The sequence below is a fragment of the Natrix helvetica genome, assembly GCF_964273705.1.
Source record: "Natrix helvetica genome assembly, chromosome: 1".
NCBI classification, from domain to species: Eukaryota; Metazoa; Chordata; class Lepidosauria; order Squamata; family Natricidae; genus Natrix; species Natrix helvetica.
The window spans coordinates 340,654,861-340,681,073 of NC_138548.1; the positions used below are offsets into that span (position 1 = coordinate 340,654,861).

The following is a 26,213-nucleotide window of genomic DNA, read 5'->3' on the forward strand; positions in this document are numbered from 1 at the left end:
CTGCTGCTCTGAAGAGAATGGAGAGTGAAAGGCAATTGCATCTGCTTCTATTCCCCTCCCAGCTGGCATCTTATTGGCCACTGCTTCTTGCAGCAAGTGTGTCTGCTGCATTCTGGGAAATGGAGTCCACTTTGCTACTGGGTACCATGGAGATGCTTTAGGATGGAGCTAGACAGGTGGATGCGGGCTTGGTAGACACAGGCCTTTGCACACTAAATATAGGAGCAAAATAAGAAGGCGTTGAATGCTACAGGCGTGGAATTCTTTATTTCCAAGAAGCTAAGCGGAACAGAAAACCAGAGAAAGAGAAAAGGAAAGAAAATGAATAGTTTCTCAGTGGGATAACTGATTAAATCACCTCCCAGTAGTTTCCAGAGATAGCCTGTCCTGCTTAATTAAGAGTGATTTCAATAGATGCCCTTCCTAAAAGTTTGCATCTGCTGAGAAATTTTAAATGTCATCCTGGATGACAAAAGGCAGGAAATAGAAACGAAGCTACTAATAGCTGTTTTCTGGGGAATTTGCAACGGTTCCTAACTGTGAATTGCTTAACAGCGATAAAAAAAAAGTTACTTTACTGGAACAAAGCCCATTTGAGGGAGACAGAAATAAACTTTTCTGTGCACTATTCGTGAGTTCATCTTTGTTCTCCAAATCACAATCCTTGCTCTTAGCTGCTGGTTTGAGACCTCTCTCATGCAGCAAGCTGAACTGTAATTTGCGTTGTTCTATTTTGACCTAGCCTCTGTGTGAACACAGCAACTGAATATGGTTTGTGACCTAAAACTAAGCTAAGCTTAACCTGATAAAAAAGGATTCAGGGAATGAATTCACACGCTAGTCCCAAAGGTGCTTTTTCAAGAGGCAGCTAGATTTTCTGGTAAATCTTTGAAGATGTTTTGCTCCTCATCTAAGAAGCTTCTTCAGCTCTGAAGAAGCTTCTTGGATGAGGAGCAAAACATCTTCAAAGATTTATCAATCAGTCCAACTGCCTCTGGAAAAAAACACCTTTGGGACAACCGTGACCTGGGTGACTAAGGAATTCCATAGACATTCACACACTAGGTTATGCCAAAATTAGTAACTGGATTTCAAGGTTCTAGTAAGATATACAGTATGCCGCAAGTTGGAGGCACTATATTAAAAAAAATCAACTCCATAACTGCTCTAAGAGAAGAGAGGTTTTTTTAATAATGTTGCGTGAAAATTAGAAAATTTCTGCTCTGGTATTTTTAGAGTGCATCTGTTGGGAATAAATGTTCAAAGGTGTTAAGTGTGTGTTTAAATAGACTCTTCTGTAGCTTTAGCTTACTCCTTCAGATGAAAGATTGTGTACAAGCAGTCCTCGACTTACAACTACAATTGGGACCAGAATTTCTGTTGCTGAGCAAGATGGTTGTTAAGTGAGTCACACCAAATTTTACGACCTTTTTATGCCACCATTAAGTGAACTAAAGGGCTGCAATTGTTAATGAATACACTGTGGTTAAGCAAATGTCTCCCTCCATTAACTTTGCCTATGAGGAGCTGGCTGGGAAGGTTTCAAATGACAACCAGAAGACTTTGGGATGCTGCAACCATCATAAATACATACTGGTTAATGATAGGATGTGGCAATGGTCATAAGTGTGAGGGTCAATCAAAAGTCACTTTTTAAAAAAGTAATTGTAACATTGAACAGTTACTAAACAAATGGTTGTAAATCAAGGACTACTTGTAAACCGTTCTGAAGTTCCACATTTGGGAAGATTAAAATCTAGGAGTCTTGATGCAACGGGAGTAGCTTCTGTCTACACCCAAACAAACTGTGATCCTCAGACCCTTTTCAGTAATTTGCCTTTTTTATTTTCAAATTCAGTACTGATGAATTCAGTAGATTATTTGAGCTCCAAGGCTCTGTTAAAAGTCCTTCACATTGTATCCTATTGACATTCATTTAAAACTCATGTTGGTTCATATTTTTTTTGCTTTTGTGTTTTTAAAACTCAACACCATTCTGTACCACATTTCATGCTACAGGAAAGAAAGAACTCAGGTAAACGGGAACGTTAGGACAGATTCTACTGAAGGGAGTGAGCTCTTGCAAATTATAGTAAATTAAGACACCGATTAAGACCCAGATCATTGCTATAAAAATCCATTAAATTATTGTAAACTGCTAAACTGGAATCCTTACATCTTAGTCATGAATTTAATGGGTGGCCTTTCCTCAATTACATATTATCATGTTGTCCACCCAACTCTGAGTTGGCAGAGGATTACACACTGGAACAAAATTGGCTGCTATGGTGATCTGTACCAAGTTCCCTGGTTTCCTTCCAAGGTAACGGGTGATAAACATATTTGATTAGGCGCACCTCAAGGTTCTCTTTGGGCAGTGCGAGAATAAAGGAAAATGCAGAGTTTTAACTCTGGATCAGCCGAGGATGATATAAGCACTCTTCCTACTAACACTGATGATGTTACCTAGTTTGGGTAATGAGATGTCTGCAAGGAAACAACCAAGCTCAGGCCCGAAAGCCTTCATTTCAACCCAGAACTACAAATATTCTCCTCTAATGAGATAAGCCTCTCTCTCTCTCTCATGGAGCGGGCATGGTGGCATTTATAGAGGGGCAGGGGGAGAGGGGGATGATGGAAGGAGTAACATGTTATCACAGTGCAAGCTCCTTGTCTTGCGTGTGCAGTACACGTTGTGATTTATGGACCCTGTCAGTTAAAAAAAAAAGACTGGTGGGGTCCAGGAAGAGAGCCTTGTCTGCCATTAGCCTTTGGGGCATCCTTACCCCCGAAAGTGAAGCTGTCCCCCACTCTCACTTTCCAAAATATCTAAATGCCTGGCTCTGCAATCATTTGGGGCCCTCAGAGAAGCACACAGCCATAAGGCTGGTTAGCGCCTCAAAGGCCTTCTCCCGCCTTTTTAATGGCAATTTTTAAATTTGTTTCTAGTTTTCATTGCCTCTTAACCTAATATTCACCTATATGGGTGGTTGTTGGTTTTTTTTAAAGGATTTCATGGCACTTCTATACCGCCCAGTCTTTCTCTGAGGGAGATGGGCGATTTCTAAATGGGGAACACCTGTAAATAAATATAAATATAGAAAAGGCTGTAACTTGCATTCCAGCGATGCAACCCTGCCGTTGTCTTTTTGACAAAAAAAGGCCTTCGGTCCTCTCAGCGTCCTCCCCTCGAAGGCAACATCATGGAAGATTAGAGGACATTTTTAAAAAATGGGGTTGGGCACATTTGTGGCCTAGTTGACTGGAAGGGGAACCGAGGCCTTAGCTAAAGTTGGTATTGCTTAATCTCGCCAGGCAGCCTCTTCCTGCATTACTTATCCTGACCAACCACTAGAGCCCTTTATAAAGAGTGTTTTATGAACAGCTCTCCGTATCTCAGTTCCCCCCCTAAATTTGCTGCTGCAGAGGATTGGGGGGGGGGGGGTGTGTTTCCTCAGGACTCATTTAATAGAGGAGGAGAAAAAGCAATCCAGGAATGAAGGTCTATTTGGGCAGCATCATTTGACCCCCTGACAGCAAACCCTGTTTCTTGTCAGCCAGGGCAACACTGGCCCATATCTCCAGCACCCTCCCCCAAAGCTCAGGGGGGAATTTTGACCAGGAGCCACATTCCCACAGATGCCTTACCCTGTTGCCATGGTGTCCAGTGAGCAAATACATCCACTCCAGGGTCCGTTTCCATGTAACAGGCAGCCGCCGCATTCACAGGGCAAAGACGCGGCTCCTTCTCTAGGTTGAGCACTCATCTAGCCCATGGTTTGAAGGAAGGGGAGGAAGAAGAGGGCTATGGGTTGATCCTGGCTGTCCCGAGGAAAAGAGGCCAAGGATATCTTGGTGGCTAACTTCCAAACACAATGTATCAACCACAGGGCAGCCAGATAAACGTGTGAGAACTGCAGGGGCGGCCAAAGGCCTTGGGTGCTGCCCAAAGATGTGAGGCTGGGCAGTTTTCATATTTGGGGGCTTCCGGGAATTGAATTGACTTGCTGCCTTGAGTGCTCTGCTGAGGAACCCATGTGTGGCAGGGGGATTTTGGGAAGGCTCCCGTGGCAGACATTGCATGCAAAGTTGGCAGATCTCCTCCTACTTGTAACTTCAGGGGCTGGGCCCACACAACTCTTGACCCAATTACAGAGTTATCCCATGTTCTGGGATTCACACAATGCACTCAGTCGTAAATTAGCCAAAGGTGGTTTTTCAAGAGGCAACTGCACTGCTTTTTTCTTTGAAGACGTTTCCTTCTTGTCCAAGAAGCTTCCTCAGTTCTGAAGAAAGAAAAACCAGAAAGTCCAGTTGCCTCTTGAAAAAGCACCTTTGGGACAACCATGACCTGGATGACTGAGAATCTCCATAGACAAAGGAGCTGGAGTTGCACAACACAAGGACTCAGCTTCCCACAACTAAGATTGGCACCAAACTTCGTTATATGGGTAGTCCTCAACTTACAACCGCTCCTTTAGTGACCGTTCGAAGTTACAATGGCACTGAAAAAAGTGACTTACGATCCTTTTTCACATTTAGAACCATTGCAGCATCCCCGTGGTTTGCATTCGGAAGCTTGACAACTGGTTCACATTTATGACGGTTGCTATGTCCCAAGGTCATGTGACCATCTTGACAAGCAAAGTCCATGGGGAAGCCAGATTCACTAAAACAACCGTGTTACTAATTTAACAACGGCAGTGATTCACTTCACAAATATGGCAAGAAAAGTAATACAATGGGGCAAAACTCAAGTCCTCCCTCAGCAACGTAAATTGTGGTCGTATGTCGAGGAGTACCTGTACAAATAAAGCTTTTTGTATACCCCCATTTGTTTTTCTGGCCCCTTGTGGGAACTCAGGCAGATGGCATATTAGTTCGCTTGTGGAGGGTTGGGTGAAGCCCTCTGTCTCTTACTTCCATGTTGCACTAGGCCAGGGGTGTCCAAACTTGGGAACTTTTAAGACTTGTGGACTTCAACTCCCAGAATTCCCCAGCCAGCCATGCTGGCTGGGGAATTCTGGGAGTTGAAGTCCACAAGTCTTAAAGTTCCCAAGTTTGGACACCCCTGCACTAGGCCTTTGAATCTCAGTCGGCAGAGTGGGGTGCTTGGCAGGACAAGTTACGTGAGCAACAAAGCAGGAGACCAATGGCGGCAATCTCAAATCATCTGAGTAATATGACTCCCAGTTTCCCAATAACTATCCTTGTGTTCAAATTTGCACTTTCTCCTCATGCGTTTTCAAGGGAGGCTTATTTGTCATCTCTATGAGCCAACATGGATAACCGGAGTAGCAGTGAAGTCTTCTCATCGCTTCCAAACTATCAATCCCAACAGGCTGGTTTTCTTCACTGTTAATTCAGCTTCCATCCAATTCTCTCCCCCCCACCCCAAATTCCCTAATTGCTAGTTCTTCCTTCTTTTGAACCCACATACAGTATTAGGATGCCAGACATATTGATTAGAGGGGCAATGGAATATTTGCACCATCACATTTAAAGGGTGCCAGCTTGGGAAAGGCTGCTCTAACCCTGCCTTTGCTTCTTGATCAATATAGGAAATGTACATTGGGGATGGTTCCGATCAGAGGACATTGTGGGGCAGGGGAGACAAACAAAAATAGTAAATTACAAAACTTAAGGGCAGCTCAAAAAATTCTGCAAGTGACTCAGGGCACTTCTACGGAAAGCCTTTCTGTAGAACTACTCGGGAAGTCAGTTAGACTTCTGAGATGGTAGTCTTCTTAATGTATAAATTACAGCTTGGCAAATTTTCAGAGTTCTAGTACTGCTATTTGCGTACCCAAATACATTGAAAGAGCATCTTCTGAATCTTTACTTTTTCTTAAGCAAAGGCCTCTTCTTGTTCCTTAATTGGATTGTTTTCAAACTTCTGCATACTGTTTAAAAAGCAGTACTTTCCCAGAAACATGTCCCCTACGTGAAGTTTAATTGTTACTAAGTAAGAAACAAAAAAGTTTTTTCAAACATGTTAGCTAATTTGACAATTTTGGAGTTTAGGACACTTTCACAATGGCTATGGAGAATGGGAACCCTTTGACATGCCAGTGTGTTGTGCTTTGTAATAAGATGCCCCTCCCAAAAAAGGGAAAAACCCCAAAGTAAGAACCTTGCATTGTTCATACTCCTTCCATAAATCATGGGGGAAAAGGATGTCTTCCAGTTATCATTATTCAAGCACTTTATAGTATACTTGCATATGATGGATTCTACTGCATGGATGAAAGTGAGTATGGGCAAAACAGAAAATAGATGTATTTAGGGTTAAAAAAAAGCACCTATTTAAATATCACCCATTCTTTCCATTCCTTTCCCTGAGGAAAGGAAAGGTTGAAGAAAGTCACTCTCTCCTTGGCCCATTTTAAAATCCTAATTCTTATAGCGAGAATGACTAGAAATCAGAAGCAGCTGAGAAAGGAGAAGTACAAAATGATCTGGAGTGGGAAGATGGCAGCTTGAGCTATTCATTAAATCAGGAGTGTCCAACATGACCGGCTGTGGAATTCTAGGAGTTGAAGTCCACAGGTCTTAAAAGTTGCCAAGATTGGACACCTCTGAATTAAATCTTATGCCATAATACAATGTATTGAGATTTAAGGCTAGGTTAAGATGTTAAGGCTGGGTTAAGATCCATGTTATAATATACATTCACTGCTGCAAATAGGCAGCATATTACTGATGATATTTATGTCCTGGCCATTTAACTGAAGGTAGCAGGCAATAGGGATCTTCTTACATTAAATTCCTACAGCAACCACTGAGATAGTCTTAATTGTATCATAAATGAGTTTCCATGGCTGAAGCTTATAAATTTTAGACTCTGAGCTGCCCCTATACTAGTCCATCCCTTTAACTGCTGCTATTGCTTTCTTTTCAGTGTTGTAAATACACGTAGAGGAACAAACCATGTAGCAGAAACACATTCAGTTTATAATAAGAAACAACAAGTGATAGAAAGAACAAAAGTTTTAACTCTGGTTGTAATTAATTCTACCCCAGTAACCAGGCTGGTAATCTATGCCAGAGTGGCATGGCAGCAGACATAATGCACACAAAAACAGAAACAAGCAGCATTAAGTAAAATTTAATGACTCAGGACCCAAGACAAACACCAACTTTATACAAACGGAGAGCAAGACAAAGGTTTCCTAGGAAAAGGCCCCGGACAGCCTCATTTGGTTACAGCAATTCTGACGGTGGGTGAAAGGGAGAAGGAGCCAAATATTTAAATAGTGATAGTGCTGGCAGTGGCTTTTCAACCCAAGGGAACCGCGAGGGATTAAAAAAAAAAAATCCAAAATTACTGAAGATAGCCAAATAGTAGAAGGGCAGACACCACTCTGTAGCCTTTGTGAAGGAAGAGGGGGAATAGCAGGTGCCAACCACCAGCCTCCTTCTCCCTGACAAGATGACACAATGCTGGTGAAGGGACCGAGAGAAAGAGGGAGCTCTGCTTCTCTCCCACAGGCCGATGCTGCGGCCAAGACGGTGTCCTGAGCTCAGGCTGCTGAGGAAGAGGAGATCTGGGAGAGCAGAGGAACAGGTAGTGAGGGCAAGGATGCAGGCACCGTGGCATGGCAAAGTGGGAGAAGGCCTCTTAGGGGCAGAGACCAATGGCCCCTTCCCCCTTGGCTTACAGCGGGGCAGGCTGAGCATGTGGAAACGCATCTGCTGCTTCTCTGTGCAGGATGAACCTAACCAGAGCTCGGAAGGAAGTGGGGGGGGGGGGGGGAAACAGGACAGGAGCTTCGGGGATTGCACTGGGGGCTCACAAAATTTCCCCCCTGCATGCCGACACAGAGCAGCTTCGGGTAGGGGACACAAAAAGGACCTTTCCATCTGGCAGGAGAGGAGGAGGCATGGGTGGAGCAGAAAGTGCTTGTGTGCTCAAAAAAAAGGTCACAGCAGCTCCTCCTCCTCCTTCCCACTGCAGGGGTGCGCCAGGGAGTGGTGTGGGGGAAGCCACGAAACCAAGCCTTCGTATGTACACTGCCCTCCTCCAGCACACCATGCTTTTAGTCAATTTCCTCCATGTTGCTGTAGGATGGTGCGGGGTGCTCTGCAACCCCTTCTGGTGCCAGAGCAGGAGCAACATCAGTTGTCAGGCTGGGTTCAAAGGAAGGAGAGCTAATGCCCTGCAAATAGAACAAAGGATTAGACAGAAACGATAAAACCGCAGAGGATCCACAAAAGTTATTTATTCCCCTCCCCCCACCTCACTTCCCAGAGGGATTCAAACAAAAACATTTTGTTCCACTGGAATCTGAAATGATCAAAAGCCACAAAGTACATAGTTATGTATCAAACAAAGTTATGCTTTTATTAAAACAGAATGTGGTAGAAATAATTATAGTCTTGAGAGATGTGTGATGTTCCAGAACAAGGACCAGACTATTACTTAGAAGCCTGTGAAATTTGTCTGTGAAATATAATTTAATTTCAGTTTGTATTACATAGGGCAGCGATGGCGAACCTTTTTTGGCTTGTGTGCCACAAGTGGGGGGAGCGCGGGGGGGGGGGGGTCGTGTGCGGGCGTGCCGCACCCATAATGCAACGCGCGATCCCCCAGTGTGCATGCGTGCACAACACGTGCCCCCCCATTTTTACATGCTTTTTTTGCCCTCCCCAGGCTCCAGAGGCTTTATAGGAGCCTGGGGAGGGCGAAACAAGCCTCCCCCACCCCCCCGGAGGCCCGGGTTGCTCGGAGGGTCGTTTTAAGCGCTCCGAAGGCATCAGGGAAGCCTCCGGACGGTCCCTGAAGCCTTCGGAACGCTTAAAACGACCCTCCGAGCAAACCGGGAGTGACTTCCGGGTTGCTCGGAGGGTGGTTTTGAGCGCTCCGAAGGCGTCAGGGAAGCCTCCGGACGGTCCCTGAAGCCTTCGGAACGCTTAAAACAACCCTCTAAGCAGGGTTTTAAGTCACTTCCGGTTTGCTTGGAGGGTGGTTTTAAGCGTTCTGAAGGCTTCAGGGAAGCCTCCGGACGGTCCCTGAAGCCTCCGGGGGGAGGGGGGGGGAAGGCTCTTTTCACCCTCTCCAGGCTCCTATAAAGTCTCTGGAGCCTGGGAAAGGCGAAAAATAGCTTTTAAAAAGGTGAACTCAGCTGGCCAGCGCGCGCAGGCGCGCTGGACAGCTGACAGGGCAGCGCCTCGCGTGCCCTGACAAATGGCTCCGCGTGCCACTTGTGGCACGCGTGCCATAGGTTCGCCATCACTGACATAGGGCATTCACATACAAACAGACGCACCCACAGCCTTACCAATAAGTCCCTTCGGTATAACTCCTGCATAATCACTTATTAATCTAGGGTTGTCTCATCTACTCTGTACAATTTGGAAAACTCTAAGCCAAAGTAACTTAATTCTATAACCAAAAACAAAAAACAAAAAACCCACCACCCTACAAAAAACCCTGGAATGAGGCGATCTGTATGAATTATACAAATTACGGTAGTTCTTATGCTGAAGGTGTCCCAAAGGTGCTTTTTTCAAGAAGCAGCTGGACTTTCTAAACCAGAAAGTCCAGTTGCATCTTGGAAAAAGCACCTTTGGGACAGCCATGACCTGGATGACCGAGAATCTCCATAGACATTATGCTGAAGATATTCTACTACTAGCAGAGAAGGGCAAATAGCTAAAACTTTACCTACCGACTGTAAAATCCTATAAACGATTCAGCTTTAATTTTTTCACCCCCCCTAGATTTAAAAGCATTTTGTAGTTCTTAAATCAATATAGGCAAACCAAGCCTGGTTGTTTAGGTTAAAACAAGAGAACTATCTTGGGGTCAACAGTCACATTCCATTAAGTGGGCAGGGCAACTACTTGTTAAACTGACTTTAATACAACAATGGGGAGTGTCCACAAATTTTGCTCTCCTTTTCTTCTCTCTTCCATTTCTCACTCTCATGTTCATCTAGGGCAGGATCGATGGTTCATTCTTCTTAGGGATTCTGCACCCAAATTCCTCCCCATTTGCTTTCTGAGACATCACCTGCATGTAATTAATAAGGTGTGCAATGCTATTGATTTGATAGCAAAAAAAAAAAAAAAAAAAGCTTTGGAATCCTTGTGGGAGCAAATGCAACCCCTACAGAGAGTAATTTTGCTGTTAAATCTGTAGCATTGCAAAACTTATTAACTCCTTAAGACAGCTGCCACTTTTTTTAGAAGCATTGGAAAAGACTCCACTTTTCTGCTTTCAAATCCAAAGCACTACCCAGTCGCTGGTAATTAATCTTTGCTGCAGACTGCCCATTCTTGTTTTAAATCAACACTAAATTTCATAGCAGCACACAACAAATTCTGAGCTGCCACAAAATCATAGAACACACAAAGTTCTCTCCTAGCACGGAGCCCTCTTCCGCCTTATCATTTCTATAGCTTTCGCTTTGCTGCAGCTTATTCTTTTTTTCACCAGCACCAATGCAACTTTAGAGGTCAATACAATATGCACGTGACCAAAGGGACTGGAAGAAATCTGTTACTTTTAGAAACGTGGCTGCTGAATGGAAAAGCAGCTGACAGTAAAAGAAAGAGAATCAACAGTGAGTTTAGAATACTTTGATTTTTATTAAATACAATAAATAAATAAATACAGTGAAAGTTTTTCCTCTGCACAATGCTAACTTTTCATTCACCAAGCCAGTGGAGGATAGTTTAGAGGGGCTTCCCTTCTCCAAAATGAAAAGGCTTCCACCAGATCTACGTACAGGCCAGACTCTGCTCGTTGGCATTACTACAGTTAGTAACTGTTCATTCCTTGAGACACAGCGAGAATAACCGGTCATCAGGAACGATTAACCTGAAATCTTTTCTCCTTCCCTAAAGAATCTGAAAAGGTTCTCTGAAACTACTACTAGGAAGAATCTGTAAAGATGTTAGGAATTAGATTGTGTATGAGTAATATTAATAAAAATAACAAAATGGTGAAACAAAGAATTTGATTCATTCTAAGTTTATGAGTTCTCAACTCTGACTCCTGGCTAAAGCTGAGGTCCTAGGTCAAGCTATTTGATCCGATAGTCTGAAGGCACAAGAGACGTTTTATATCCCAGATTGCAGGGCCAGATTAAAATACTACAGGGTCAATCAATAGTAACTCCCTACTTTTACTTCTACTTTATGCATGCACAGAAATAGGCACGCAAGCATCCACAAAAATATGTACAGAAGCAAAATGCAAGATAAGGAAGGAGGAGGAGAAAAAAGTGTTCTTTTATATTCGTATCCAAATACAGTTGCATAGCTAGATCAATATCTGATATGCTTTTTTTAAAAACAGGGGAGGCTGAACTCTCTGGTTACATCATGGTAAAGAAATCTAACCCACCAATGTTTAGAAAAGTCAATGATACATCTTCCCCCCCCCCCCCCCCACAATAAAGGAAAAGATGGTCATTAAAAGGACTTCCTTCAAACAAGGGGCCAATGAGGAAATGATCAGTCTTGCAATAACTCTCTCAGGGGATGTTGGTGTCAGCCAAATTAGGGGAATTCTATCAGGATACATGGCACTCTGGTCAATCTTACAACCACATCATTACGGACAAAATATCTGTGGATCTGCAGACTCTGTTGAGCTACAGTCATTTGCTAGCCCTTGATTCATATGACGTAGTTTTCAAGAGCTATTTAGGAAAGATTTATTCCAGAGAAATATCCACTATCTAGATGCTTAGATGAGAACTTCCCGTGACTGTAAATCCATGTAATCAATCAGCTGGGGAGAAAAGGCACTGGGCCTGGTGTCTTCAACATAGGACTGGCATTAGGGCTTCATCTTGTGCTACTTGGCATCCTAGCCAACTTAGCTACAAAGATGCCATAGAGGACAACACTGCAGTAAGCTGGCTGCCATCCTTCAGGTGCCTTGCTACTGCCGCTACCTCCAGCGGGTCTGATAGATGAGAGGGTAGAAGACATTGAGGAAGAGTGCCACAATGGCCGCCATGGTGCCCAGGACAAAGTATCGGACATGGCCTTCATCAGGACACTCTGAGCTGAGTTTTCTTGTCCTTTGGCTGCAAGACCTCCAAGGGTTCCTCATCAGCCTTCTGGCAGCATCCTCTTCAGCCTCCAGTTCCTGCCAGAGCAGAGAAGCCTGCGATGTGGAAACCTGCGTCAGCACTTGAGGAGAACATAATGGCAAACCCCTCAATCACCCATGCTTTGCCCTGCTTCTTTTATCTAATTTATACAACTGCCCATCTCACTTGTAATGTGGCTATCCCGGAGACCCTGCCCTTCACACTGCCAGTTTTCTGAAACAGCCTATATATCTGCCTGATTACAATTCTAATAGTAGGGCATGTTCAGATAACAAGGACCTCCTTGGGACAGAGTGAATAGCACAAGCCACATGAAGATGGAGGAAAAACCTATCAGTTAGGCATCCATGCTGGCTGGCTCAGTGGAAATCTTCCCAGTCTGCCAACTTATTCCATTCAATAAACACAGGCACCAAATAATCACTGTTCATGCTTTCTTGTGCGAACAAAGGACGTTCGGTTGGCCAACCAGTCACACTGAGTGGGAACAGCCAGTCACAGGCAAGCTCTTGCTGATGAGAACACGAGGAACTGAAGATAAACCGGTAGCATCCAAGTGTGTGCAGGTGAGAATTTTAAAGGATGACAAGCCTAATCAACTTTGGTAAGTGTAAAATCATAAGGACCAGTCTGAGATGATAAAGTAACTATAGTAATCTCCATTTCTTTTTAATTAAGACAGATGCACAGGAGAAATTAGTCACAGGGTAATCAATCATAGACCATATTTTCAGGTGCAGGATGATCCACTCCAGGCAGTCAGCCAATCACATCAATTTTCTACTGATATTTAAAGCCAAAGTATCCATACCATCTTTCCCCATTTGGTCCCCTGGGTTCTGTGGACAGGCGCTGCTTCTTCCCAAGTTTTAAAGCTTGTTCTGGGAAGGAAATGCTGGAACTGACGTAAGGGCCTGCTGCGAGTAACCATAGGCATAAAAGGCATCATGGCTTAAGCATAAAGACCCTCTGAATAGGTCTTTCTGGGCCTACTTCTCCTCCACAGGTATATGTTTTCCAGAAGCCTTAGCAGACGCCAAGCTGAAAATGGACTTATCAGCAAACTGTAGGAGGATCAGAAAGGACAAGGCTAATGCTGCCTGTCTTTCATATCCTTGGATGGAGCCCAATTTAACTTTCCACCTAGGAAGCCAGCCTAGGTTGGATCCCACTATACCACATGGCTGCAGAATCCTAGGGTATACTTGGGACCACAATTACACTTGTATTTGAAAGTCCTCATTGCTAACTATGCTAAGATCATTGACAACATTTGAGAGAAGCCCAGTCCTAGCATATTAGGGGATGGGAAATAAAGGAGAAAGAGAAGGGAGAGGAATCTAACTGCAGAACTGAGTGCGTAAGAAATTTATTTTATATCCTGCCTTTACTACTACTACTACTACTACTACTACTACTACTACTACTACTACTATTATTATTATTATTATTATTATTATTATTATTATTATTATTATTATTATTATTATTATTATTATTATTATTATTATGTAACTCAAGATGATATATACTTAATACAGTATTCATTCCTCCTCTAGTTTCCCCACCACAACAACCCTGTGAGGCGAATTGGGCTCGAGGAGACTGACTGGCTCAAAGTCATCAAGCCAGTTTTCATGCCTCAGAACTCCGCTGGCTGCTTGAGTTCTGTTGCGCTGCATAGTCCCCAACAATGTACTATTATCTCTTGAAATACATTTTCCAGAGATAATACCTTTTACCACAATTGCTCTAAACTCAACTCTGCAGTTCTGAGCCGGTGTATCCCTTCTGGCTCCTGAGAAGAAAGCATCTCTTCACTCCCCCATTCCAACAGACACACACACTTGTAAGGATTTCTCATTTTGCAGTGTTTTTCCTGCCATCTTATATTCTTGTTTTTTCTCCAGCATTTCACTGGGATATACCAGAGGACAAACAGCACCCACAGCTCCCCACTCTCTCGGCCACAGCTGCAAGCAGGGCCCAGTAGATATCTCAATTGCCAACAATGAAAAAAAAAAAGAATTAGTTCAGTCTAGTCTTCCCAAGGTGGACTGAAGGAACTCCTCACCTGACTGGCTGCTGCTTCTGCAGATGGAGCCAAGTCCGCTCGGGGGTCTGAGGGACGAGGGGGTCCTCGAGGGGGTCTATCTACAGGAGAATTCCGTCGGCGGTAGAAGAGCACATAAGCATATCGGGTCACGACCTGGCTTTCATCCACTGTAGTCACGGTGCTGTCATCAAAGTGCCGCCAACCTGAAAGAAGGGAGGAGAGGGATAAGCATGGAGTCTTTCAAAGCATGGGCCACCTCGTGCAGAGGCCTACCACTTCTGCTCTTGCCACCTCACATCTTCAAAAGTTATACCTCTTTTTTAACCTACAGACTCAAATATAATTTGCACCTTTTAGGTGTCCTGATTCCGTAGTTTTGTCTTGCCTTCAGAACTGAGCTCATGAGTGTTGCTTTCATGGCAGTGGTGGCATATTGGAGGAAGGAGTGTTGGTCAGCAACATAGTTAAAAGGAGATCCTATTCCCACTGATCCTCCTGTTAAAATGTATTCAGTGCACGGAGAAATACTTAATGATGCTAAATTCCATTATCTTTTCTGACTGCGATAAATTAAAGCAAGCATCAGGAGGACAACGTTGCTAACAGGAAAAAAAAAACGGAGGGGGGTAGTAGCAACTCAGGAAATAACAAATATAACCTTTCAAAGATTCCTCATTTGGTCCACTTTGCCAGCTTCTCTGCTGACCAGAAGATGCTAGAACTCTACCCTCTTCCTCTAAGGGCAAGGAGGCTAAGTAACCAGATACCAGACTCTTGAGCAAATTATACAAGAAGCAACAATAGTTCTGCTTAGACCTTTTCCAGCAAATAATACTCTTTGGGAGGAGGGGGGTGGGACATCAGTATCAATATCCTACTAAGCACATGCAGTAAGTAATCAGCTTTCTTCCCTCCATCTTCCTAATGCCCAAATGTGGAAGGAACTTTTATTGCACGTGACCTGCGAGGGCAGAGGAATTAAAAACAGCCATTCTGAACTACTGTCCAATTCCTTATTACTTTGGAGCTGGGCTGTTCTTGGATATTTCAAGTTGATCCATCACTGTACCAAGCTTGTTCCAATAAGGACAGGGGACTGTTTCTTTCTCCTTTAAAGTGAACAAAGCAGGCCAAACAACACCGAAGAGCAATGTTGCGTTCTATAACGGAGGAAGGTATCATTGAATGTGCTGCTTCAAAGGCAGCACCTGGCCAAATACCCCAACTAAGCATTCTTCTCATTTCTGGCCTTGCCTAATTCTGAATAATGAGAAATTAGCAGAATCCACTGAATCTGTGACAAATTATCTTCTATTTTTTATACTCTTTTTGTCCTCTGCCAAGGAAGATTTTTTTTTTTAAAAAAGTGAGAACACTCCCAGAGGAGCACAGAGGAAAATTCAAGATCCCTCCTCTGGAAAACAGCTAAGGGGTGTCAATGGATGCCAGAGAACTTCTTCAATTGGAACTGAGGTCATTCTAAATTAATCTCTAAGGTTGCCTGATCTATTAACCTTTCTGTTTGCCTGACAACGTGAAACGGAACAGAATTAACAAATATGCCTGGGGCCATTTCGTTGGGCAGGCTGAGAGCAACTAATGGTGCCTCAGAGATTTATTTTCCCAATCACACCACTTACATGTGGCACAACACTATCTCACTGAATTCTGCAGATAGAGCCATTAAATTAGGAGGAAGGACTGAACTAACATTTACATCTGCCCTGTGCCATCTGAGGGGAGTGAGATCTGAAATGACTTGCATCCATTGTACACAATTCTTGTAGAACAACAACAGCAAAAAGATCTAAGGGCTGGGAACAGAAAAGGAGGGGTTTCCCCCCCTCCTTCAACTGGACGTGCAGTCTTAAAAGTCATATGAAGTTGATCCTAGGTTTCCATGAAACCTCTAGCAGGAAACAGAAAATCCCTCTTCTACATGAATTCCCTGGCTCACCTGTTGAAGATTAGTGGAGCTAAAGCCTTCCCCTACTCACCTACATCACTACGTTGGCTGTTCTTGTCACTAGGCAGCCGGGCATAGGCTGTGTAGTGCCCACCAATCATGCCCCCATAGTGATTGATTACTGCATACAGATCATACATGGGCAACTGCTGCTCATCTTTCTGGCCAATGCAGAACTTGCTCAGGTCCAAGCTCCTGAAGATAGAATAGAGCAAGTTAGACAGTTGCATACTTTGTGCCCAATGCCATTCCTATCTTTTCTTTCTTAGAGGCAACCCTGTTAACCAGCTAGCCTTCTTTACTGAGACAGTCTTCCCTGTATCTTTAGCTGGACTTAAACTCAGATCAATACAAACCATACTATTACAGAAGATTGAATACAGGAAGGCAGCCACTGGGGCATATATGGAAGAATTTTGAGAGTTTTGGAGTCAACTTTTGCTTTGAACTTAACTCTCTCTTGTAATGGAGTGGCCATCCAATCTGAAATGGATCGGGGCCCAAAATCTAATTTGAATTCACATCTTATTTTGTCAGTGGTTAATGTTGCCTTGTTTGCCTCAACTTTAAAAAAAACAAAAACCCGTAGGTATCTTGTTTGTTTGTTTGTTTATTGGATTTATATGCCGCCCTTCTGCCAAAGGACTCAGGGCGGCGTACAACATTAAAAAAACCACATATTACAAAATATGTCTTCTTTCTGGGACAATCATGTGACCATGCATGGTCTGATAATCATCTACATAATAATCCAAGGAAAAAAGACGAGTCTTTGTGCTATTCCAAATACACATCCAGGGTTTTGTTTTTGTTTTCAGAGCAAAGAGGAATGAAAAAGGAACCCAACGTTCTTAGTGGACGCCTCTGCTTCTAGAATTTCAGTCAGAATTTGATTACTGTTTAAGAAAGAGATTGAAAGAATCCTATCCCATTAACCCAATTAGGTTGGGATTTCATGCTTGGCATGTTCTGTTTAAAAGATCAGATAACAAAATGATCAAAAAAGTGTAGAACAAGTGCAATAAATATGTATTTATTACAATACAGTATTTCTATACCTCTGACTCTACAAAGACTCCTGATAGCTTATATATATTGAAAAAACTATAATGTAAAATAACCCATGTATCTGTTAAACATAGAGATTTTTTTTAAAAAAATCCATTTTCAGCATTCCCATTCAATTTCCCAGTATCCCTTCCATGGCTCTCAGTATAACCCTTAAAGTCCCTTTTTTGCTATGTTCTGATTTGGAAGTTTGAGAACGAAATAGATCCCTTATGTCCTGCCGATGCAAGACCCCCGTTTTGTCTTTTAATACTCCCACCTCTCAAAACTAGGTGGAGGTTTTATTCCATCTCAATAAGCCAGGCAGAGCTTGGGCTTGCCCTTCTCTTGAAAGGGTTGCGCACTCTTGCTGTAGAGACTAAAGTACTAGAAGAGCCAATGGCCTTATTCAGCATAACCAATTTTGTTGTATTTATTTTGTATAATGACAAAAAAGGCTATACCCGTGATGGCGAACCTATAGCACGCGTGCCACAAGTGGCACGCAGAGCCATTTGTCAGGGCACGCGAGGCTCTGCCCTGTCAGCTGGCCAGCGCACATGCGCGCGCTGGCCAGCTGAGTTCATCTTTTTAAAAGCTATTTTTCGCCTTCCCCAGGCTCCAGAGGCTTTATAGGAGCCTGGGGAGGGCGAAAAGAGCCTCCCCCGCCCCCCCGGAGGCTTCAGGGACCGTCCCTGATGCCTTCGGAACGCTTAAAACCACCCTCCGAGCAAACCGGAAGTGACTTCCGGGTTGCTTGGAGCGTCATTTTAAGCGTTCCGAAGGCTTCAGGGACCGTCTGGACGGCGGAGGGAGGGGGGACTCTATGGCCTTCCTGCCATGTGTACCGCACAGGAATCCATCCCCTCGAGGCTTTGGGCGGGCGTCGCAAGGATTAAGCCGAAAGGGGGGGGGACGGGGAAAGCGAAGGGGGCTTTGTTGTCCTCCTTCTCCTTCTCCTCCTTTCCCCCTCCGGCTCGAACGCGGCGCCAGGGCCTGGCAGGCAGCAAATGAATCGGAGCCTGCCGACTGGAGGAAGAGGGTGAGAGGCAGGTCCTGTGAACGGCGGCAGCAGCGGCAGCAATAGTTGCAACTCAGCGGCGGGCCGCCCCGGCTGGGAGACAAAGGAGGGGAAAAGCGGCAGGCAGCTGAGTTGCGACTATTGAGCGTGGCGCGGCGCCACCTAAGGCCGGGATCGAGGCGGCTGCGCGGCCTGCCTGGCGTGGCGCGGCTAGAGGAGGAGGAGGAGGCGAGGGCGGCGCGGCCGAGGCCTGACGGCCGCGCAGCCACCTCGATCCCTTGCGCCGCTCCGCCCAGCCTCCGCGCGCTCACCCGGCCTTCACATCGCTGCCGCCGCCACCAAGACAGGCTCGGCCGAAGGGAAGTCTGTCAGGCCTCGGTCGCGCCCACCCTGGTGGCGGCGTGGGCGGCGTGAAGGCCGGGCCCTGTCGAGTACGCAGAGGCTGGGCGGAGCGGTGCAAGGACGCCGGGCCCGAGGTGCCGTGCGGCGGAGGCGATCCGAGCCTGGGCGATCGAGACGCACGTCTCGTGCCTGTTCAGGGACCGTCCCGAGGCTTCCCTGAAGCCTTCAGAGCTCTTAAAACGACCATCTGAGCAACCCGGAAGTCACTTCCGGGTTGCTCGGAGGGTGGTTTTAAGTGTTTCGAAGGCTTCAGGGAAGCCTCCGGACGTTCCCTGAAGCCTCCGGAGGGCCTCCGGGGGCCGGGGGAGGCTCTTTTCGCCCTCCCCAGGCTCCTATAAAGCCTCTGGAGCCTGGGGAGGGCGAAAAAAGCATGCAAAAATGGGCGCTTTGTGCGCGCATGCGCACTGGGGGGCGCTTTGCATTATGGGTGCGGCACGACCCCCCCCCGCGCTCCCCCCACTTATGGCACGCGAGCCAAAAAAGGTTCGCCATCGCTGGGCTATACTATACTATATAGTTTATATGTTCTGCCCAAAGAGGAATGTCCAAAGATAAATACATGCATATAGCTTTTTTGCTTTCAGACTGTTTTGTGTACTCCACAATCATGCTCAGACACAGCAAGCCTTGGAGTGACCAACATGACTTCTGAGGTGGCTCGCTTTATGAAATATGCTCCAAAACCTCCCCATTTAATTCCCAGAGGAGGAAAAATCAAGTGGATGGTGATGATGGGAAAAATGAACTCAGCTCATTTATTTCAAATTAACGAGATTAATTCAAAACAGTAGAGGAACTGCTGCTACAAATACGAAGAATGTTTATGTGAGGAGCTAAGCTGTTTTTAGTGAGCCTTCTTTCATCAAATAAATGGTTACTGAAGACAGTAAATATATCCCATTCCTGGAGCAGCTTTGATATACATCCCACCATCCCATCCATAAACTGAAGCAAATCAACAGTGCAGTTTAATTCAGCTGCAAAGATTAGATTTTCCTCAGATCCTGTGGCTCAGTTACCTCAGAAACAGACTATGGGAGGACCTTGCCTTTTTGTTATCCTTTCTCTATTTTCTTCTTTCCTCCCTCTACATGGAGGAAGCAATGCCTTTCTCCATATAAAGGAAAGTAAGAAGCAATAGCTCTCTCTCTCTCTCCTCCTTTTAAGAAGAGAGGCAAGGTCTCTGTAGGCCAGGGGCAGACAGATCCTCTCTGAGTCTCTTTCCACATTTATGCATCCTTCAACATGGTGTCGTATAGCAGAGAACCTCCAATACCAGAATGATCAGAGGCCCAGAATTAAGGGGAAAGAATTCACCAAAAGACTGTCCCCTCTCTTTATGTGTTAGGTTAATTGGTCCTGAATGTATGACAAAGCCCAAATAGTATAAACCATCCTTCGTTGCTCAGAATGGTCCTATCTAAAGAACTGCTTGGGTCTCCACGATGTTAAAGAGATGATAAAGCGACACACATTGCCATAACCTCACCTGACTGGGAAATCCACCATGTCGTTGATCTTGTCTCGCCAAATAAAGCTGCGGAAGGAAAAGCGCTTGAGCTGTATGATAAGGATGTTGGGCAGACGCCATAGCATCAGCTGCTTGGATGCCTCACGGTGCTGCTTACACTTTGGGCAGTACCTGTGGAAAACGGAGCAGGTAGAAAGATAAAGAAGGTTCCTCAGCATCTCCGGCTGTTATTGTCAAGCTAAAGAGTTCTGGTATTCTCACTAAAAGAAACCAATACGATGGCCCTCGGAACAGCCACCTCGAGAGAAAAATGTCTAGCACTAGAGAATTTTCTGGAAAAAAAAAAGTATTTTTTTCTTGGTTCTACCTGAAAAGGCTTGCCATTGGTTTCTGATAACTGATTTGTTCTTAACTCTTATACAAGTAAGAATGTGCTATATTGATACCGGTAGTGAATTCTATATTGTAGAATTTTATATATTTTTAACAAGCAAATATCGTAAGTGATGAAGTCAAGCTAATGCTAGTACTGAAAAAAGTGTGCTGGGGGTGGGTATCCTGTGGTCCCATAGGATATCTCTTTTGTGGAGGCCAAGAGTAGGAGGGGCCAAAGGTGTGGGCCCCCTTTTTGTATTCTGGGATTTAGAGATGCATCCATTCCATCCCTTAAAATTCAGAGCCCACAGACCAAAACAGGCCCTGCAATGCAGTCCTTGACTTGTCACACAAAGCCTGATGTCTCTCTCAAGCTGGCAGAAATTGTGCTCGCCCTATTGCTAAAGCTAATAATAAAATTTCTAAACTCAAAGATGATCACAACAGGCACAATTAAATATAAGAAGCTAATTTAGTAACCAATGACAAAATCTGAACTTCTTAATTGAAAAAAATGAACATTTCCATGTTCCATCATTTAGTGAACAACATGATGTGCCTAGGTAATTTATCCTTGACAGCTGGGTACGTCTGAGTGACAATCCCAATAATTACACTATTTAGCAGCGCTTTCCATCTTGTTAATGCTCTCCTGCAATGCCTAGGGGAGACAGATCATAAGCCTGTCAATCCTTTTGGCAATTTGAGCTAGCACCAAGCATAGTCACATCAGAAAGCTAGGCTGGGTATGGGAAGCACAGGGTCTGGTGTCTCTCCTAGATTATTTGCCAGCTAGTGCTGTGGAAAGTTGCTAGTTTCACCTCATGGTCTGGGGGATGCCGTAAGTTCTCTTTTGCCCTCCGTGTTCCTTAATATCAATATAAATTGCTGGGGGATGTCATCTGAAGGTTTGGGATAAGGTGTCCTCAATATGCAGATCGCAGATTGCTCATTAGTACTTAGGGACCTGAAACATGACTCCTGAGAATATTTTGGCCTGGATGAAGGGAAAAATAAATGTAATTGTGGTGGGATCACCGGCTGAAGGAGAGGAGACATTCCAGCTTGGAGTCAGTTCAGGAGAGGAAACACCTGAGGTACAACCCTTAGGTCTGTATTTGCTTGTTTTCAAAGGAAGGAAGGCAATCTGGCAAGATTCTCGTCATATAGGCGATCAGCAATAAAGTCTCTGCTTGGTCCTGTTTGTGGATTAGTTCCGGCTGTTTGCACCTGACGTTAATGCAGACGACATTGCAATGAAGAAGGGATATCTGAAACTGAATGGAAGCATTCTACTGGTTTTGGATGGGTCCCTCCACCAGGCAACTCCTCCTCCTGCCTCTCCATCCTTGGTCTGCAGCAAGCTGTTATTTTCTGTGCCATGTACAGATGGTGGCAATAGTTTTGAATGTCTTTCATGCCAGACTTTCTTTCAGTCAACTCAAAGTGCTGAACTTTTTAAGCATTTTGCACGTTGAAACAAAGAGACACACTGCTTCCATAAACTAGGTTTGGCAAACCTTCTGACCGCCCAGAGTGTCACTGAGGGTACAGGACAGAGCTTATTTTAAGGGATGGCCTCCTTCCCAATAGAGAGCAAAGTTTGGATTTTATTTATTTCAGTCAGAGTTTGAATATCTTTTTGTCCAATTTGCTCTTGAGCTGAGTAGAGTAAATAATATCTTTTGTGATTAAGCTGATTTTACTGTATTAAGTTATTCTTCCATTGTCAAGATTTTGCTAAATATAAATATAGTATTAATGTACCAGGTTTAATTGTCTTATATGACATAGTTTTTTTAATCATTTATAAACTGTCTACGGGAATTTTTTAAAATTTATAAAAGTGTAAATGTTTATAATTTTGAAGTGTTTTGACATGCTTATAAAGCATGTCAAACACTTCAAAATATAAAAAAAACCCAATGTGTCTGAATGTCTGATTTATTAAATGAATCTGGCGACCTATAAATATTGTGAAATACACAAAGCATATCTTGCCTCTCTGTTTATGCAACACTCAAGAAGAATTATAGCAATTACAAATGCAAATTGGAAAACAAAATTAAAAAGTACTCAGTCAAGACAAAATTAGAATTAATGCATTTAACATCCAAACAATTCAGCTAAAAACCAATGCTTGACAAAAGATATTAGTTTTTGCCATTTTCCTAAAGAATGTCGCTTGGAGAGTGGGGGCCTGGGATACCAGGTGGGAAGGGCACCCTACAGATTGGTGGATGTATAAAAAAGCTACAAATTTTCGTATTCAAAGACATAAACTGATTCAGATAATTTTAAATATTAATATACAATTGAGACCACAGTTCTTTCTTTTGGGATTAATGGACAAACAGTTGGAAAAGTTTGTTTTTGTATATGATAACTACACAGAAAGATTATTTGTAGGCACAAAGATGGAAAGATTTAGCATTATCCATAATGGAGGAATGCTTAATGAAGATGATGGAACTTGCTGAGATGGCCAAACTGACTTCTTCGATTAGAGAAAAGACAACATGTTTATTGCTGACTGGAAACCCCTTATGGACTTTTTGTGTAAAACAGAAAAAAAAACTTTATAGTTTTGATTATTAGACCGGAAAGATTATAGAGAGAAGAGAATCATGATGTAACTTTAGAGAAAGGGCAAATTTTAAAATTGTACTTATAGCAACTATAAAGAAGATTGGAAGCCACTTCTTCATATCTTTTTTCTTTCTTTCTTTTTTCTTTCTTACTTTGCATTAGTTTGCATTAGTTTTTATGTTCCTTTTCAAAACTTTCAATAAAACTATATGCAAAAAGGAGAAGCATATTTCAGAGCCATATAAGAGAAGTTTCTTTCCCATATACAAAAATAGTCCAGGCTTTGGCAGCGTAGTGATCATCAAAGGGACCTCTCCTATTGACCTCAGTAACTGGGAAAACTGACTGGTGAAGAGGTGGGCCCTCAAAGAAGCAGGCTCTAAACCAATGTTTTTAAATTTTTAAGATGTGTGGACTTCAACTCCCAGAAATTTCCAGCCAGCCTATTGGCTGGGGAATTCTGGAAACTGAAGTCCAGACATCTTAATGTCCCTAAAGTTGAGAAACACTGTCCTAGGTTATTCAGCATGTTAGACATCAGCATTAATAAGTTCAATCATGCTTAACACCATATATTTCTTCTATCAGTTAACAGTCTAGACACCATTTTTTGCGCCAAATTCAATTTTCAAATGCAGCTCCATAGAAAGTACACTACAGTAGTCAAGACCTGATATAGCACGGGGCTGAATTAGAAGACCTCCAAGGTCCCCTCCAACTCTGCTATTCCATTATACCCGAGGTGACTGTAGCGATCAGTAAGTCTAATCAGCATACGAACTGTCACACTGATGTACTAGTGAAAGTGGGACACAAATGCTCTTTATCAGAGCCATCGCACGTGGATCCATAGAGTTGAATCAAGAAGTACTTTGAAAGGTCAAACCTGCTCTTTTTGAGAGAAAAAACCAATATAAAGCAAGCTTCCCTTCAATCCTAAATCCTTTCTCATCTAACCAACATTCAAGGATGCCTAGTGCAGTGATGGCGAACCTATGGCATGCGTGCCACAGGTGGCACGCGGAGCCATTTGTCAGGGCACGAGAGGCGCTGCCCTGTCAGCTGGCCGCTGAGTTCACCGTTTTTAATAGCCTTTTTTCGCCCTCCCCAGGCTCCAGAGGCTTTATAGGAGCCTGGGGAGGGCGAAAAGAGCCTCCCCCGCCCCCCCGGAGGCCCTCCGGAGGCTTCAGGGACCGTCCGGAGGCTTCCCTGAAGCCTTCGGAATGCTTAAAATGACCCTCAGAGCAAACCGTCCAGTTTGCTCAGAGGGTAATTTTAAGTGTTCCGAAGGCTTCAGGGAAGCCTCTGGATGGTCCCTGAAGCCTCCGGAGGGCCTCCGGGGGGGCGGGGGAGGCTCTTTTCGCCCTCCCCAGGCTCCTATAAAGCCTCTGGAGCCTGGGGAGGGTGAAAAAAGCATGTAAAAATGGGGGGGGGGGGTGCCTGTTGTGCGCGCATGCACACTGGGGGGTCGCGCGCATTGCATTATGGGTGCGGCATGCCCGCACACGACCCCCCTGCGCTCCCCCCACTTGTGGCACGCGAGCCAAAAAAGGTTCGCCATCGCTGGCCTAGTGCTTCCTTGGAATTAGATGTTAATTGGGAGCTTTAATCAAGGTTAATTAAAGCTGTGACAAACCACAACACAGGGGACAGGATACAACCTTAAACACCAGCATTTTTTAAATTTACTTCATTACCAATCAATTTTTGGGAATAGCCTAAACAGAAATCCCACAAATCTCTTCCTTACCAGGCCTCCTCAGGGGCTAAGACTTCTGGCTTGGTGAAGAGGTTGAGACACTGTTCCAGGGTGAAGTGTCCTGCCCTGGCTGCTTCACTAGCAGAGCCTGGATCCTCGACACACTCCAGCTCCTTAGACTCCACCAATACAAACTCTTTCATCCTTTCATTGTTTTTCCACACCAGGGCCAGAGAACAGTCATCGGTCAGATCCAGGGGGGTATCTCCTACAAGGCAGAAAAGGTTAGAGGTGCTGTTGCTCATTCCTCCATGCTGGGCCTAAACAAGCACCCAAGAACTAACAACTCAAGGGGTAGTTCCCCTTTTTCTTGCTCGCACAAAGCAAAGAAAAGGCATATTTTTTTAACACGGCTCTGTGAATAAGAACAACTTACAAGCCTTAATATGCTGCTAGGCTACCTGCTGGCTCTCCAGAATAGTGGATGGGGTAGGTATTATGCCACTGAGGAAGAGCAAAACAACATCTAAAATGCGGCAAAAAGGACGCATCACAATCCATTGTGTTTCTGCAACTTTGCAACAAAAAAAACCCAAAAAAAATTATGCAGGCTGAAGAGGAGGTGGAGGAGGAGGAGTAAGGAGAAAATAGGAAATTCTGTCTCTCAGTATTGTGCTTTCCTGCCGAAGACTTGTGCTGGTTTGAGAAATATTGAAGAGTATATATTACATGCCTGATATTGAACAGATAAGGCAACATTCTATCGGTCAGAATATTTAGGATGCCAGTATTTATGCTAAACATATGTAAGAGCTGATGAACAGCCGTACTGAAGGATGAGAGCAAGGAGATAACATGAGTATTCCCAAAAGTCAGTTTTCTTTGTATTACATTATAACTCACAATACAATACCAATTTATATGTGCTTACTTGCATTAATCAAATACACCACATCTTTGCTGTAGAGCTTCATAACATCAGCATGGGAGTTATAAAGTAAGCATGCATGCATCTACCCATCCAACCATCCTCATTTACTTTCCAATGATTCAATAGCACCATTCCTCGGCTCAAGCGACCAGGTGTAGCTGATAACAATCTATGCCTGAATCTGTGTGGTTCCGACTGACATTTCCCAATCAAACATTCAAGCTGATTGTCTTCAGGAACATTAAGCTCACACAGGGAGGGACTCCTCTGGGTGCCGTCCACCAAGCAATGCCAACGGGCGGCGCCTAGGAGTAGAGCCTTCTCTGTGATGGGCCCAACCCTCTGGAATGACCTCCCCCCCGATATTAGAACTACTACCGACTTCCGCTCCTTCCGACAAAAACTTAAGACTCACCTGTTCCGACTAGCCGGCCTGGCCCATTTATAGTATTATCCTTACCTCCTGGCGGATATTTTATTTGGGATAGCTTTTAAGGTTATGTTTTAACTTTTTTAAATTTTTAAATTTTTTAATCTAACTTAACTAAATTGTACAGGGAATTTCTACTGCCTCCTCCAGTCCTA

At 44.1% G+C, this 26,213-nt stretch overlaps 1 protein-coding gene across 6 annotated transcripts in view; it reads right to left on the bottom strand.

Annotated features, from left to right (window-relative positions):
* Positions 1 to 7,088: 7,088 nt before the first annotated feature.
* Positions 7,089 to 26,213, bottom strand: part of USP19 (ubiquitin specific peptidase 19) — a 52,713-nt gene continuing 33,588 nt past the window's right edge. For 4 of the 6 annotated variants that reach the window (XM_081949812.1, XM_081949813.1, XM_081949810.1 and 1 more), the window contains exons 22-26: positions 24,749 to 24,965; positions 20,053 to 20,205; positions 16,125 to 16,288; positions 14,146 to 14,330; positions 10,574 to 12,124 (exon numbers count right to left, since the gene is read on the bottom strand). In XM_081949812.1, the coding sequence (XP_081805938.1) occupies positions 11,906 to 12,124; positions 14,146 to 14,330; positions 16,125 to 16,288; positions 20,053 to 20,205; positions 24,749 to 24,965 (938 nt within the window). In that variant the 3' untranslated portion in view covers positions 10,574 to 11,905. Of the gene's footprint in view, positions 8,160 to 10,573; positions 12,125 to 14,145; positions 14,331 to 16,124; positions 16,289 to 20,052; positions 20,206 to 21,216; positions 21,407 to 24,748; positions 24,966 to 26,213 lie in introns of those variants that run through there. The other 2 variants (XM_081949814.1, XM_081949815.1) reach the window with 2 other exon arrangements.